Source organism: Engystomops pustulosus, chromosome 7 (assembly GCF_040894005.1).
Source record: "Engystomops pustulosus chromosome 7, aEngPut4.maternal, whole genome shotgun sequence".
In the NCBI taxonomy this organism is placed as follows: domain Eukaryota; kingdom Metazoa; phylum Chordata; class Amphibia; order Anura; family Leptodactylidae; genus Engystomops; species Engystomops pustulosus.
Genome location: NC_092417.1, coordinates 85351713 through 85369501, shown reverse-complemented (window position 1 = coordinate 85369501; position 17789 = coordinate 85351713). Strand labels below are relative to the sequence as shown.

Below are 17789 nucleotides of genomic sequence, written 5' to 3'. Positions count from 1 at the left end.
CCTGCCTCCTGCTCCTTCACAGAACTCACAGCCTGGTGAACTTACATCAGTGGGGGAGGGAGGAGGTGGGGGCACAAAGGTGGGTGCTGTGAGCTGAGGAGCAGCACGGACACAGACAGGATTTTGTCTGGGTGAAAGGTAAGCTATAACACACAATTATATGGCAATGCAAATGATCAGAAAAAGCAGAAAGGCATAGCTGTAATGGGCTTCTACAACCTGTCTTTAGTGAAAATGAGGTCCCTGGTGCCAGGTTCCCTTTAACAATTCTATTGCTTTATGTTTTTTTTCTACCTCACCAACAACTTGGTATGTCTGACCTCACTGTTTCTCTGTCTATATCTCTTGTTTGTTTGCCTTACTGTTCTGTGAACAAACCCAAGGTATGGACTTTCACTCTGTTGTTGTCTGCTATGGAGCATACTGCTGGCAAGTAGGCAGGGACAGAGGAAGCGCAGGTGAAAGGAATTAAAATGGTAGCTAAAATGGTTGTCACCCATCTTTTGCAGGAAAAATTAGCAACAATAGTAAGCTATATTGGTGGTTTGTAGAAAACAATGCTCTTTAATCGAAAGCTCCTTACACCCCCAATGTAGTAGAAAGATTGTGCTTTGCAGCTATGGTCTTGGGAGTGTAGTGCATTCTAGACAGTGATGCTATAAATCATGCTTGATCGGCCTCAGAGTCTCTGCCTAATTAAGTCATTTGCTTTCATTATCTGCTCCGGCTTCTAAAATCTGACACCAGAGAGGAGCTGGCACTGCATGTTCAAAGGAAAGCGCCAATTAAAAGTAGCAAAAGTGTTCTCACATCTTCGTAAACGTCAAAGAAGGTTGACACCGCTGCATCTTTTATCTGATTGAGGTCGGAAATCTCCCAGTGGACATCAAACATCCTGGAGCACGTGGTGTTCTTACAGGGGACGTTCTCCAGTAGGAAGGCTTGCTGGTTACTAGGGGAGAAAACAAATTCATGAGAAGACTATTCATGAAGGTCATTTATCTGCCCTTCATGAATCAACAGAAAGCATCTATACATACAGCCATGACCAAATGATCCTGTAAAGGACACATATAAATACATAACCATGCCATGTACAGTTTGAGTGGTAATCAATTTACATTGTTAATGAAAACTTATTAGGAAAATAATTTATATCTAATAACAGATGTAGCGCAAAATTACCCTAATGGTGGACATTCTCTTTATGTAAAGTCCAATAGGAGGTAAACTTGGCGTCAACTAGTCTGGCCTTAGAGCTTCCACAGCAGACCTAAACCAAAGATTTTTATGGCAAAGATTATTGGGTGGGCCATACTGTGGACAGATCTAATGATTAAAAAGGGAAAAACACGAAAGCGGGTATGACTTCCATACTAATAATCCACCCAGGTTTCCCTAAAGGATCAGAATCATACCTTATGATCTAGAACAATACATTATAGAGTCCATTATTGTTTTATGCAAGGTTACAGATACAATGGGATGAGGGTGGGATACTCTCATAGCACTTTTATTAGTTTGGAAGGGATTTTGGGAGACTTTCTTTGACCATAATTTCAGCTGTGGCACAACATCCAACCCTATGAAGTTTCCATTTTGTGTTAGCAAACAGTAAGCCTAAGGTTATAACAAGGATCCTATTATGATTTACACCTCTGCACTGTCTGCCAATGGGAGTATGGTTGATATGGCTGCTGTAAACAAGGAGCTGATAAAAGAGGCAGCAGCTCACTCTATTTTTGGCTTTATTTTCATTCGCTACATTTTCATAGACCCCCCCCCTTCACATTGTACTAGAGACCCTCCAACCTTCACATCACTCTGTGTCCAATTACTTGACAGCCTCCAAGCAGCAGCACAATTCTGTATTTAAATTCATACTGAAGAGGATGGGGAAATATTATTATAATGTGGACACAAGGTGTTGAGAAAGATATACACAGGAAGGAGCTGGCTGCATCTGCAGAGATCATTAAATTATCATATTGATGAAATTCACTGCCTTTTTCTATAATGTGATGCTCTGCAGCTTTACTGTAAGTAGGAAGAATTGTCAATTATGTCCATCCTGAGCCCTCTGATTCATGAAAGTGATTCCAAAACTATAGTGAAAAGGGGAGCCAATGTCAATCTATGTAAAAATATTATTTATTTTACCATTCCAGATCATGTAACATAATTACGAATTCAGCTTTGAATGTGACTAATGTATGAGACCTGATGTAAGAGAAGTAAACCATTTGCCATTCTATGTTTTAAGTACACTATACCTACTTATTAAAGGGCTTTTCCAGGATAGTGACATACTAGCTATCGGATAGATTTTCAATAACAGAACAACGGAGAACCTACAAAGTTTTCTAGAAGGAAAACTTTCAGAAATTTAGGCGCAAATCCCCTCCTGAAGTAGGAAAAGCGAAGCAACTACCTTGAAACTTTTTAGATAAAATAGGTGGGTGTGATTTATCATACTACAGCGCGGATCCCTGCCCCTATGGAACCGCCAGATACATCAGGAGGCTATAGCCAGAAAACTGGCATACAATCCCTGATTGATCTCCCCCTGTTTGTGTCATTAGAGTCCTAGCTCTATAATAAATCTGATGTGTAAAATGCACCATTATAGCTCAAAAGACACTCCACAATACTCAAATATAGTATACAGCTACCCCTCCAAGTCAGTATAGTGGCTAGCAAGAGGAACTGCAGCGGAAACCTGAAGGCTGTCAGCAGTGTCGGACTGGAGTACCTTGGGCCCACCAGAGAAAATCTTTTTTGCGGCCCGCCTTTCATGTACCGTATATACTCGTGTATAAGCCGAGTTTTTCAGCACAAAAATGTGCTGAAAAACGTCCCCTCGGCTTAAACACGAGTCACAAGTTAAAATACAACACTTAAAAAATACTTAAAAAATAATAAACTTATATACTCACCCTTCAGTGGCCCCGAAGCCCCTTGAGAGCAATGGCGGCGCCCAGCGCGATCTACAGAAGACGGCGCCAAAGCCAGAAGAGGACCCGTGCGGACGTCTGGGGAGCAGCGCTGCAGATCGGGGCCACCGGAGGGTGAGTATATAAGTTTTTTTTTTTTTTAAGGCTGGGCAGCGCTGTAAACTACTGGGGGCAGGCTGGGCAGCGCTGTAAACTACTGGGGGCAGGCTGGGCAGCGCTGTATACTACTGGGGGCAGGCCGGGCAGCGCTGTATACTACTGGGGGCAAGCTGGGCAGTGCTGTATACTACTGGGGGCAAGCTGGGAAGTGCTGTATACTACTGGAGGGCAAGCTGGGCAGTGCTGTATACTATTGGGGGCAGGCTGTATACTACTGGGGGCAGGCTGGGATGGCTGTATACTACTGGGGGCAGGCTGTATACTATAGGGGGCTGGCTGGCTATATACTGGGGGGGGTCTGTGACCAATCCATTTCCCACCCTCGGCTTATACTCGAGTCAATAGGTTTTCCCCGTTTTTGGTGGTAAAATTAGGGGTTTCGGCTTATACTCGGGTCGGCTTATACTCGAGTATATACTGTAAATGGAAAACACGTTGGGGCAGATTTATCAGAAGCATTCAACATTAGACAGCGTAAATGGAGACGGAACCAGGTATCATCCAGCCTCGCAATGTATGAATCTGGATGATAAATATGTTGTAGTATAAGTCTTTTAAGTTTAAATTTGCACCTTCTATTAGTTGGTTTAGATTACATTAAAAAAGCCAGATTTTGGAGCACTTTTGAAACTGGTGCTGAGGCACAGCCCTTTTACTCATATTTGTTGCAAAACTGTCAACTGCACTGCAAAGCTCAGTACACAAATACAATGTTTGTACATTGCCAACGACAACCTTGGTCATAACAACACAAGTGACATTACTGTACTACATACCCCATGCAGGGAAGATATGGTTAGTGTATCCACCAATCATCAGATGAGAGACAGAAGTAAGAGCGAAATCTAGAGAGTGCTAAAAAATGTCTATTGTGACTAACAATGACTGTACAGTAGTCAGATACAAGGTATACACAGGGGCTCTGCAATACTCTCATTCTCCATGAAATAACAATTCTAAGACACATTTTTCTCCAAATCCTGGATTGAGAATTTATCCGTATATATGTATGCATAATGTGACAACTGGGTGTTCCCATTTCTTCTGTTCGCGACCTATACTCAATATACACTAGAACAATGTTCAGTGATCGCTTGGGACACATCCTATATGGCTTCAATTAATGAGACTTTATGTAGTTCTACATAACTATAGAGTGACAGCTGCAGCTCTCAAGCTTGAAAGGAGCTCCAATGCTGTATACTGCTGCTGTAGCTCCATGTGTGGCTGTGTACTGCGTTTGTAGCTCCATGTGTGGCTGTGTACTGCGGCTGTAGCTCCATGTGTGGCTGTGTACTGCGGCTGTAGCTCCATGTGTGGCTGTGTACTGCAGCCGTAGCTCCATGTGTGGCTGTGTACTGCGGCCGTAGCTCCATGTGTGGCTGTGTGCTGCGGCCGTAGCTCCATGTGTGGCTGTGTATTGCGGCTGTAGCTCCATGTGTGGCTGTGTACTGCGGCTGTAGCTCCATGTGTGGCTGTGTACTGCGGCCGTAGCTCCATGTGTGGCTGTGTACTGCGGCCGTAGCTCCATGTGTGGCTGTGTACTGCGGCTGTAGCTCCATGTATGGCTGTATACTGCGGCTGTAGCTCCATGTGTGGCTGTGTATTGCGGCCGTAGCTCCATGTGTGGCTGTGTACTGGGGCTGTAGCTCCATGTATGGCTGTGTACTGCGGCTGTAGCTCCCTGTATGGCTGTGTACTGCTGCTGTAGCGGCTGTAGCTCCATAAATGACTTGTGTAGTGCGGCTGTAGCTCCATAAATGACTTGTGTAGTGCGGCTGTAGCTCCATAAATGACTTGTGTAGTGTGGCTGTAGCTCCATAAATGACTTGTGTAGTGCGGCTGTAGCTCCATAAATGACTTGTATAGTACGGCTGTAGCTCCATAAATGACTTGTGTAGTGCGGCTGTAGCTCCATAAATGACTTGTATAGTGCGGCTGTAGCTCCATAAATGACTTGTGTAGTGCGGCTGTAGCTCCATAAATGACTTGTGTAGTGCGGCTGCAGCTCCATAAATGACTTGTGTAGTGCGGCTGTAGCTACATGAATGACTTGTGTAGTGCGGCTGTAGCTACATGAATGACTTGTGTAGTGCGGCTGTAGCTACATGAATGACTTGTGTAGTGCGGCTGTAGCTACATGAATGACTTGTGTAGTGCGGCTGTAGCTACATGTATGAAGGTCACAGCACAGATTCTGCAGAATTGTCAGCTCATGGGTAATACAAGCATCACATGACTTACAGGTGACATCTAATTGGAGGAGTTCTCTTTCATCTACTTCTTAGAACTAGACCACCATTTCAGCCCCTACCGGACACAACTTGTCTCTGCAGACTAAGAAACACACTTCAGGTTCTTCACTTCATTTCAGTTGCCAATAACAGTCCCCAACAGTAGGCAACTTTAAGATGCTGACTCAACTGTATTGGGTATCGTAAAGGTTACAGTGCTCTCACAATAGCCAATATAACCACAGTAGCATCACCAATATAGTAACTATGTCCCAACTGTAGTCAGTATCTAAATGGTGCCATCCCATTGTAGTAATAGTGTGCATAGAGTAGCCATAACATTAATGCTGACCCCACTGTAGCCAACAGTAGTAACCGTGTCACCAAAATAACCATTATAGACATAAGGTACCCAACAGTAGCCAATTAAATAACAGTGCCCCCAATGTAGCCACTATAGTAACAGTTTTCCCACAGATGTTAAAACAAAGTAGCCAAGATAGCCACAGAATCCCCTTAGTAAAAAATATAGTCACAGAAACCCTCACAGCAACCATTACAGGGCCTCCCGCCTCTTACAGAATCTATTCCAAAGCCCCCCTCCACCCATAGCATCAATTCAAGAGCCCCCCCTTCCCCCACAGCATCCATTACAGGGCACCCTTCCCCCCACAGCATCCATTACAGGGCTGCTCTCCCCCACAGCATCCATTCCATTACAGGGCCCCCCCATCCCCCTGTCCCCACAGCATCCATTCTAGAGCCTCCTCCCCCACAGCAACCATTACAGCCCCCCCCCCCCACAGCATTCATTACAGGGCCCCCCATCTCCCTCCCCCCACAGTATCCATTACCGGTCACCCTCCCCCACAGCATCCATTAAAGGGCCCCAACCCCTTCCCCCCCACAGCATCCATTCTAGGGCCCCCTCCCCCAAAGCATCTATTTCAGGGCCCCCATCCCCAACAGCCCTATTTCAGGGCCCCCTCCCCGACAGCATCTATTACAGGGCCCCCTCTCCCCCCTCAGCATCCATTACAGGGCCCCCTCTCCCCTCAGCATCTAATACACGGCCCCCTCTCCCCTCAGCATCTAATACACAGCACCCTCTCCCCCCCTCAGCATCCATTACAGGGCCCCCCGCCTCCTGCAGTTTACATTACAGACTTCCTCCTCAAAGGCTGCTGACTGTCCCGCTCCGATGGTCCAGCCTGCCTTCCTACACGCTCCCCAGAAGTTGTGCAGTGCGCGCGGTGACCCCGGCAGCGCTCACACTGATGCCACTGCCGTCACGTACAGTGACCCCGGCGGCGCGCGCGCACACTGATGCCGCCGGCGCGGACGGCCTCGTCAGCGGTACGCTGTGACCTGGTGCTGGCGGAAACAGCTTCCGCCAGTGCCTGATCACAAACACTGTATGTAAGTGTCTGGACTTGGGGCCCACCGGAGGTTTCTCCGGTACTCCAGTGGGCCAGTCCGACGTTGGCTGTCAGCTGGTTTGACACCCAAACCTCACAGATGTAATAATGCTAACATATACTACCATTAATATCACTTTTGTGGAAAGCTCCTTTAACATCTTAGCATTTTATGTGCCACATATTGTTATGAGCTAACCATTAGGCTACCTGCACGTGATGCGTGCAGTTATACGAGATGCAAAGGTCCTGTGGACCTTTCTTTGCATCCCTCATGTCATCTGTGGGTGAGCTCCACTGTTGCACAGATGGCTATTGAAAATTACTGCCCCGGATGCAAAAAACAAGCAGGACTAAAACCTGCTCTATTGTTTGCGTCCCGGGCAGTCGTCTCATGCGTGGAGCTGTGAGCATGAGCACATAGAAGTGAATGTTGACATGTGCTAGCTGTACAAAATACATTATCTTGTTGTGTGCAGGTAGCCATAAGATGATCAGATGTTGAGATTTCATACTTTTGTGTAAACAAGAATACATCCATTCAATGACAGCAATCAGGTACCTTGGATATAGTGAGGTCAAAGTCAAGAAGATGCAGAACTTTATCTTATACAGGAATAAGATTGTATTCACATGCTGCTAACCAGAACATCCTTTTCCCAGTGTATGGATAGAACAGGCTGTCTACCTCCTCTCTGACAATATTTACCTTTAAGTTCTTTTGCTGCTTAGAAGGCAATCAGTGACATGTGCCTAGTACTTGTGCTGCATACAATATGATCGGAGCAGCACACCAGACAACACAAGCAGCTATTATTTACAATCCTCCTCCGGCTGACATCTGCACCATGTACAAATAAATCAGGCCGCATCACCCAGGCTGCAAATTCAATTAAATCACAATAATAAAAAAAACATGAAGCGCAATGACCCAAACAAAGCATTGTGCAGACACCATCTATAACTAGAAGAATTGTAAATGGCAGGATCAATAGGCGAGCCATCTACAGCAAATTAACACGAATAAATAAGTCAGAATTGTAGTATTTCTGTACACCTTCTTTATTAAAGACATTATATGGAAAAAGTACAATGGTGATACTACAAGTAAGGGGCAGGACGACTATTGGACTGTCCCATAGAGAGAAGTTGTAATTGATACATAGGGGCAGATTTACTTACCCGGTCCGTTCGTGATCCAGCGGCGCGTTCTCTGCGGTGGATTCGGGTCCGGCCGGGATTCATCAAGGTAGTTCCTCCGCCGTCCACCAGGTGGCGCTGCTGCGCTGAAAAGCATCTGAACGCACTCAACTTCACCGAGCCGGACCAAGTGAAGGTAAGCGCGTCCCAAGCGACACTTTTATTGTTTTAAATGCGGCGGTTTTTCCGAATCCGTCGGGTTTTCGCTCGGCCACGCCCCCCGATTTCCGTCGTGTGCATGCCGGCGTCGATGCACCACAATCCGATCGCGTGCGCCAAAATCCCGGGGCAATACAGGGAAAATCGGCGCAAATCGGAAATATTGGGGTAACACGTCGGGAAAACGCGAATTGGGCCCTTAGTAAATGACCCCCATCATGTGTACATGTGGGCAAGCAATAAAAAATACAATTGCAATTATATAGTTGTTTCACATATTTCTACACTCTCAAATCCTCTTCATGTTAACACAAAATACTCCTAACAGCAGGAAAGAATGCAATGAGAGAATAAATGTATGTTTTTGGTCATGTAGAGGGAAGATTCAACAATAGACAGATTAATGGACAAGAATAGAACCTCCCAAGTGACAGAAGAAAACCTTCAAGAAGACTTGTTTACTTGTTATGAGAATAACACTGGCTGTTCAGTTATGGCAGCCACATATAAGGGTAAGAGGGATTAATGTATGCAAAGTGCTACATAAAGTCTTACAAGGGCACCAAGGTTTACCACACGTGGAACTAGGCATAACATAAATATCTATGGACAACCCAACATAACAAAAGAGGCTGAATGCAATGCCATCATCCTCTCCCCACAAGTGTCTGTATGTAATTTTCCAGTTACTCTCCTGTTAACTCAAGAGTCTCTATCTTAAAGGGGGCTTTCCTTGAAAAGGAGAAACCTCCCCGTGGCAAGGTATGAAACATAAAGAACACATACCTACTCCGATCAAGATCACGGTTTTCTAGTCATTCCAGTTTCAGGCAGTTCCGGTCATGGGAAAGACTTTATCCAATGACCGGTCTTCTGAAAAGCCATAAGCGTTCTATGTGCTCGGCTCCCTGGATGTGGATTGTACTCAATCAAGTGTCAGCAGGACTTTGTCCTGTATAGTAGATGTCAGAATGTCGCTGTCCCATCCCCCAGGTGGCAGCGTGCACTATTTCCCCATATGCCTCCTGCACGCCAACATTGGTTCTGAACCAACAGATAACACACAGAAAATTCCATTTCTTTGTGCTTATACACAGCTGTGGCATCAATGGCCCGTATATCATAGTTATACCAAGTCAACTGACCAAGCTGAAGAAAATCAGAGCTGCTCCAAATCCTGCCCTTGTTTATGGCTTGGACAGACTTTTCTACGGGCATAGGCGTTTGATCCGACCTCACAGCCAATGAAAGCTTTGCTCTCTGGAAACAATGGAGTTAAATATTGTAAACTCTGTGGACATACAAAGCTGATATTGTTCGTGTTAATCCACATTGATGTATTTTTTTAACCACTTCCTTCCCAGAGTGCTGAGCTATGCGGGAATACAGTCAGTGTCACCCCCAGTATCAGTTTGTCATTGTCCTCCTCCACATCTGCTCTGCGATTTACACCACTTCAGTATTAATCATAACTCTATCCTTTGCCCCTCTTCCTCTCTGGTGAAGTCTCCAGCAGGGAGCAGGATGATGGAAACCACTCAATAAATTATGAAGTTGCCGTTCCAATTCCAAAGAACAATTTATATTGAAACCTTTTCTCACATTGCCCCAGAAAGAGACTCCAACTGCAGCCCCCTGTGAGGCGGGCAATCATGTCCACCAACATCTCCTCACACACTTTCAGCAGAGAGCCTGTGCAGGGTAGGGGAACAATCTATGCAATTACAAGGCAATCGTGAAACAACAGGGAGACAATTGTTACTAATGTTGTATCCTCTACACAGGCCGCCCAAGGCATCCACTATTGTCTAATACAGCCCTGATAATCGTAAAGGAAATATACTTACCTGTTGGCGACTTCATCCAGATCCGGGCACATATATTCATTTAAAAATATGCTTATTGGCCCCTGGCGCTCTGAGAACACCACACAGACGCTAATAATTATGCAACGCCTCCAGCTTCATAGTAAACTCCTCTCCCCTGCTGGAGCCTGGTGAGCTTATGCAGGAGGCGTGCATAATTATTAGCCTTAGGTTCTCTGTGTACGCCACACAGGCTGCCAGCGAACTCGGCTAATAATTATGCACGCCTCCAGCATGACATCACCATAGTGCAGCAGAGGAGAGGAGGCGACTATTGCACAGGAGGCATGCATAATTATTAGCTGAGAGCCCCTGTGTGATGTACACAGAGCCCCGGGGCTAAATAATATATTTTTAAAGTCTTTTTATTGACCGACTGGTAAGTATGCTTAGTTCAAATGACTAACATGCAAAGTGATAGATCTAATTTCATAAGGAAGGTGTCATAAGAAAATGAGCTATTTGTGGACCAATTTTTTAAACATATTTGTTTAGGAGTTTTAACCTCATCTACATTTAAAGGGAACCTGTCACCACATTTGCCACTGACAGGTTCCTATAGAGCTCTAATAACTGACTGACACCCTGCATTTAGCTAGAAACAGTTTCGCTTACATCCACATAAATCACCTTTTACCTTATATAACCTGGCATTAGAGGGGGTGTGTCCCCCTTGGCTGGCCCCTCCCATCTAATCCTCCACATGCCTTATGCCTCCTTACTGGTCACAGTTCATGTCATGTGACCAGAGTGACATTATCTCAGGTACTTTAGCCTCTTAATAATAGCAAACTGTACCCCATGCATGTGTCTGACCACATGAAGTCACAGCTCACTGGACTTCTACTCCTCCTCATCCTCCATGGAGGCTGCTGTGATTTCATGTAATCACATACATGGTGTACAGTTTGCCATTTTTAGAAGGGTGAAAAAACTGCAATGATGTCACTGGTCACATGATACAAATGAAACACAAGTCACCATGTAAAAAAATTTACACAATATTTCCAATCTGTACATAGAGTTTTATATGTCTGTATGTAAATATTAGCAGACAGTCCCTAGGTACAAGGAGGATTTGAAGAGTCACAGAGCTGTCAGTCAGAATAATGGGGCATGGTTCCCTGCAACCTTGACAGAGAGATGAGTCAGAGATACCAGAGATGAATCAGAAAGGTAATTTGCATATCAGAAAAATGTCTGTAATTAAGGTACAGTGCCCCACTGGCAGCTAATTTAAGGTGATATGGGGAGAGTTTGGAACCCTTTATCAGTAGGCATTGTTAGTCAAAGCGTACTACCCATGTTTCTCTGAATATATATTATTTTTTTTGCTCCAAATAGTGGGTTAAGACTTATTTTCAGGGGATATCTTATTTTTTTCCATGAACAAAAACAACATTTATTATCTATACAAATATAATAATATCCAAAAAAATGCAATGAGGCAGCACTCCGGTAAGTATAAAGGTGATCTTTATTCACCCATGGCAAAATAAGGTGCAACGTTTCAGCTCATCCATACAGCCATTATCAAGCTCTATGGATGAGCTGAAACGTTGCACCTTATTTTGCCATGGGTGAATAAAGATCACCTTTATACTTACTGGAGTGCTGCCTCATTGCATTTTTTTTTATATCTGACCTTAAAAAACGGTGGATCGGGTTTGTTGGAGGCGTGCACCCGCCACTGGACTTGATCCATTACACTCGCTGTGCTGCTCCACAATCGGACTGTTTGTTTGTTATACAAATATAATAATGCCTAATGGAACATTGTCATAACCCTGAATTCCATTATGAATTTATTGTGACTATTGCCATTTTCATATCTAATAATGGCATTTTACTTATGTAGCCCCTCTTGTTCATGAAGCTGCTTGTAGGCAATACATCTGTCAGTTCCCTCTTTCCTGCAGGTCTCTCCTTCGCCTATTCAGTTCTGCTTTTAGCTGAGGGGGTAATATCAAACAGATACATTTTGTATAGTGGCACCTAGAAACACAGTTTGAGTGCCATTTGAAAGAAGAGAATCTCCATTTTAATAACACAAAGATTGTGTTGCTCAGTGCAAGCACAGAGATATTCACGGATAAAGTTACAGTTGGGTTTTGGAACTGTACAGTATATGAAAAATACACTCCTGACTGTAAATGTAACAGTGGATATTACTGGTTGCGCTTTATGCTTACATTTTAACTCTACTCGAAAGAGGCTTAAAAATCATCTAGCGTTAATTTTCAAGGTATTTATTTACAAAATGTGTAATTTTCACTCAGGGCAGTGGCCTCAATAATAGGCTGACACTAATTCTGAGCTTTTTCAATTCTGCAGTCACCTCATGTATATCAGCTCAGATAGAATAACAATAGAAAATAACACCTGTATAGAAAACGCCATTATTGCTTCCACTACTGACCATAGATTATGTCATAGTTCATCTATCTCTACAATACAGGCAAGAAAATTCATATAAAGATTGCAATGTTGCTTTATTTTTTGATGAATTGGAGCAATTAAAAAAACTGTTGCAAATGTCTATACACACTTTGAATATTTGACACCTGCAAAGTTTTTAAACTCAACAGTTTTTCAATAATATTTCCAATGACTTACAGCCAATACTTATCAACTGGCATAACTAGGTAAGTATGGTATGTGTGCGCTACGCTCCAGTACCAAGGCTTTGCTGTACCTCCGCAGAATAACAACCGATACTGTACAATTCATAATTAATTCAATTATTTCCGGAGATCCATGCAATTGTGTTTGATCTAAACCGCCCCAATGGGACTCATCTGTTACTGTTAATCCGGACAATAGAGCAGTTCTCAGGCAATTGGCCATCAATTCTCTTCTACTTGGAGGAGTCTTGGGAATTTCTTAAATAAACCAAGCTCTGTAAGAACAGAAGCAAATTGTATTATGATGAAGTGAACCCAGGGCAATGAGACAAGGAATGAAGAGTTTTAAACTGGTCTAAATCACCAGAGGCGTTCTCTGTGGTAGATACCCCAGAATACAATGTAGGGGAATGTGTACCACAGAGGCAATTACTTAAAAACATGAACTCAATCTACAACCTTTCGTATAACCGGTAAATGGGATGTTATGTAGGAGTTTTCATTACAGAAAAATGCCAATTAAGGCCACCTTATAGGCGTATTGCGACTTATAGTTAGTGACGCTCCACTAGGGGATTCTGGGAAAAATATGCAAATAAGTTTTCCAGCATAGGACAAGGAAAACCATGCCTCTCTTAGCTACCTTGTAAAGCAGCTCCCTTGACATCAAGAAGCTTAATGACATGATGCGTGATTAATATCAAACTAGTATATCTATTCCAGAAGGACCAGATTCCCAACTGTAGACAGTGCTGTTTTGACTGGTTTGCCTGAGCGATATTATTCATCATGTTAAAGAAATAAACTTCAGGGTTGGTGATATGTGGTGCACACCTGTGGGCGGGCGGGCGGGCGGGATGACGTCATCACCGGCCTGAGTCACTACACAGAAGGGAGCAGCGGGGGAGCTATGTGGCTGGAGCCTGGAGGTGAGTATAAGATTATTTTTTGGGGTGTCATGGGAGTGTATGCAGGGGAGGCTGTGTATACTGGGGGGGGGGGGGGGCTATGTATACAAGAGGGGAGAGAGGCTGTGTATAATGGGGGGAAAGGCTTTCCATTACTGGGGGAGGCCGTGTATACTTGTGGCGAGGCTGTGTATATTGGGGGGAGAGGCTGTGTATACTGGGGGAAGCTGTGTGTACTGGGGGGAGTCTGTGTATACCGGAGAAGAGGCTTTGTATACTGGGTAAGGGGCTGTGTATACTGGGGAGAGGCTTTGTATTACTGGGGGGAGGCTGTGTATTACTGGGGGGAGGCTGTGTATTACTGGGGGGAGAGGCTGTGTATTATTGCGGGGAGCCTGTTCATTACTGGGTGGAGGCTGTGTATTAGTGCTGGAGACTGTTCATTACTGGGGGAGGCTAAATTAGGGCACCTAATAAATTGTGGGTGCTGTGGGTGCTATAATTTATTTGGTCGACTATATAAAGTATGTTTTATGAGAAGAATAATGTGTTCAGCCGTGTTGTGTGGATAATATATATAAGGGACACACAACATTATATTGTAAGTGACTGTGGTATTTTTAGAGTTGTGCTGCATAGAGCTGAAGATGTTTGAATGTAAATTCAGCAGAGAAAAACCATGGCTGGGAAAAATTGTAAAGAAGTCCTCTTCCTGATGGAGAAGATCATCACCTGTAAGATACTACAAAATAGATGTCACTAATGTCTGTATCACTGACTGACTACTAGCGTGTAAGGTAACATCATTGGGGCGCACAGGTGTGGGGGGAGGGGCACCATTTTCAAGTTTTGCCTCAGGCATACAAAAATATACGACATCATGACTAAAATATTGTCATACAGACACGAAGAGGTTACTGCTGGTGAGTTCCTGCACTTATTACTTTTATTAAGGTAATATCATTTAATAATGTAGCCAAACATATTTAAACCGTCCGTGTTTATTACAGTCATAGCGCAAATTTATCAGCTACTGAGGGTAATGGATATTATAGCTGTGGAACAAAAGCACTTAAGCCCGGCCGAGAAATCCTGATCCTGCTGATGTAGATGAGTCATTGTTTGGCAGCAAGTTGTGGTGAGCTGCACGATGCAGGGAATATCTATGGAGCATCCTACCTCATGGGACTCAATGCATGTACCATACATCATTGTCATTCAGCAGGGGTTCCCAAGAAGGGACTACGACAGCACGCTTATAGAATGCTTTATGAGACAGCACAATTCATTTAGATACTAAGGTGCAGTCACACATACTGTTTTGACTCAGTTTATAAGTGGAATCAAAGTACACGTGGGTGTGCCACGGCCCAATGCTTATGCATTTCTGTGGAATCGAAAGCGATCAATAACCAGCACCAGTGTCTTGTATTGTTTAAGCAAAGCAGTACATGTGGCCACTATCACCCCTTCATTTATCTAATTATGTAAAAGTCAACCATGCTACGTTTAATCTGAGAAAGCAAAACTGCTGTGTAAAGTATGGCAAAGGACTACAATCCTAAGAGCTATCAAAAGACTCCTGCGATTACATATGGTATGTTATTTCATATAGTAACCACCATTGGACCTTTGGCAAATGTATTGACAGAAATGCAGCCACAACACCGAAAAATGTTACACAAAGCAATCATGGCCCCATCCTTATCCCTTACAATGTCTACCCCTTAATGATTGAGGACTGATAATGATGGTCTGTCACTGCGATGAAAAGTATGTTCTCCCTACCCCCTGTGCTCACAAGGACACGGTGACGCTTATCTCCTTAATCACGATGATCAATCACTGGAATGAGATCCAATGAACTTAGTACAGGGATGGAAGAGGAAATTAAATAGCCGTTCTGCTTGATGGATCTCTGCCACTTGCTGACACGGCCATTTTACAACTACCTGTTGAAAGCAGCAGCATCTAAATGAAACAGGTGGTCAATATTTTAAAACAGGGGATTAACGCTAAAAAAGAACATCTGTATACTGCTGTATTTTTTACATGTTTAATTTTAGACTATGATGCGTCCCTTGGGGCACGGTTCTCTACCGATAGGGGCACCAGGGGCCGCCACTGTGCTCACTGACAAGGGGGGGGGGGGGGGGTTGGACTTGTAGGGAAATGTTTGTGACGCCAGTTGGGATATTCGCTGACCTGGGCCCGTGGGAGATAGGTGTTGTGGGTCAGCGTGATGTTTAACCCTTTCTGACTAGGGATGGCTCCCAGGGGATGGATAGAGAAGTAAGTCACTTGCCTTGCAGTGATGGCGGCGCCCAAAGAAATAACTCACACACTTATACATGAACTGCAGGGACACCGGCCACTTTGGTGAGCTATCCTCCTTAATGTGCTCCACTTTGCTAGCTGTGCTGATTAACTCCCCCCTTCTTCTTCCCATAATCCTGTGCTGCTGCTCTCTCACCTTGGAAGGCCGGTCCCTTTCTTTATCCTATATACTCAGTACATTGCCATTGCTGTAGGACCCAACAATTTACACAAAGTGGAGGATGCTACACCTGCAATATACCATGTGCTCTCCCCTGGCCATCCAACAATTGCGGCTTGAATTAACCATAAGTATATAATTTTGTGAGAGTAAGGAGATCTGAATATGAAGGAGGTGTTGTTTTAAGATATTGCTGAATGTAGCATCTCTTGTGCTGCCTTGATTCCTGTCTGGTGAAATCTGCAACGGCCCACATGCCAAAAGAGAAGACTCTGAGTGCCACCTCTGGCACCCATGCCATAAATTCACCACCAGTTGTCTAGAAACTTTGTTGAATCTCAAACCCTGTATAAATGCAAGCAACAAGAAAATAGGTTTGCAAAAACTGAATCAAAGTGGAGCGCTGATAGTAGTATTTTGCCCAGTATTTTGAAAATATACCAAAACCAAGTGCCAATTAGTTCAAATAATAGCTTAATTTATTAAAGATTAAAAAGTAGATTTTTACCAGTTAATAAGTCCAAATAACGCGTTTCGGGTCGCAGACCCTTTATCAAATTCAGGACAAAATGCATACAAGTAGAAAGATACATAGATATTTATAGTGGAGTGTAAAACCTTTTACTTACAGTTGAAGGCTGTATAGTGGAGGTTTTACACTCCACTATAAATATCTATGTATCTTTCTACTTGTATGCATTTTGTCCTGAATTTGATAAAGGGTCTGCGACCCGAAACGCGTTATTTGGACTTATTAACTGGTAAAAATCTACTTTTTAATCTTTAATAAATTAAGCTATTATTTGAACTAATTGGCACTTGGTTTTGGTATATTTTCAAAATACTGGGCAAAATACTACTATCAGCGCTCCACTTTGACCACTTTTGCAAACCTATTTTCTTGTTGCCTATATACTTCCGGACCCCATAGGGGACCCCGGCGCGTTTGGAGCTGTGTGAGCTGCTTATATAGTGTACTAGCCCTAGAATTATACTACTTTTCTGACGCCTGATATAACAGAAGAAACGGATATCCTAACTGCTAATACTACTCCTTGGAACGTGGGAGCTCATCAAAATATATATGCGTATGAGTAAAGAATCTACCAGGTGAGCACCTAATTTTATACGACCTAAACATCCCCAACTCCAAACGTTATTACCCGAGGCGCCGCCCTCTGTGTTCTCCCGTTTTTTTGTATCTTGGCCTGCTGTATAAATGTAAGGCCAAGTTCACACCTGGATTTTAGCTTCCCATTACACTTTCCGGATGTGTTATTCTGATGCATTTTTGGCTATAAAATTATCAAGGTTAGCAATATCAAGGTTAGATACAACTGTAGGATTTTATATAAATAAACAGATTTGTTCAGTTATGTCACAGAAGATCATGTAGAATCATATATAACAACAATCTATAGAGCTACAAGATGGCTCTAAGTTGTGCGGCTGTCTCACGTAACAGACTTTTACAGGTCTGGATAATACTTACAAATTGAGCCGTCACCGATCCCAAAGTGGGAGTAAAGAAGGGTTAATCCTTGGGGCATCCCCAGGGAATATAACAAGGAGTAATGACACCACAGTGGAGACATAATTGCATCTTATAAGCAGATAAATCAATAGAGAGTAAGGCTCGGCAGAGGGAACTGCAGGGATTTGGAAGCCAAGGCTTCTTCAATTACAAACAAATATTGACCACCTAATCACCGAATTCCCAAGATCAGATATAGTAATTCCTTCTGAGACACTCCTGATCAGTTTTCTGTAG

At 43.6% G+C, this 17789-nt stretch overlaps 1 protein-coding gene across 2 annotated transcripts in view; it reads right to left on the bottom strand.

The window, feature by feature from the left end:
• ITFG1 (integrin alpha FG-GAP repeat containing 1) overlaps positions 1-17789 on the bottom strand; it is a 162995-nt gene that overhangs the window by 50007 nt on the left and 95199 nt on the right. For both annotated transcript variants that reach the window (XM_072117170.1, XM_072117171.1), the window contains exon 11: positions 811-952. In XM_072117170.1, coding sequence (XP_071973271.1) covers positions 811-952 — 142 coding nt within the window. The remainder of the gene's footprint in view (positions 1-810; positions 953-17789) is intronic.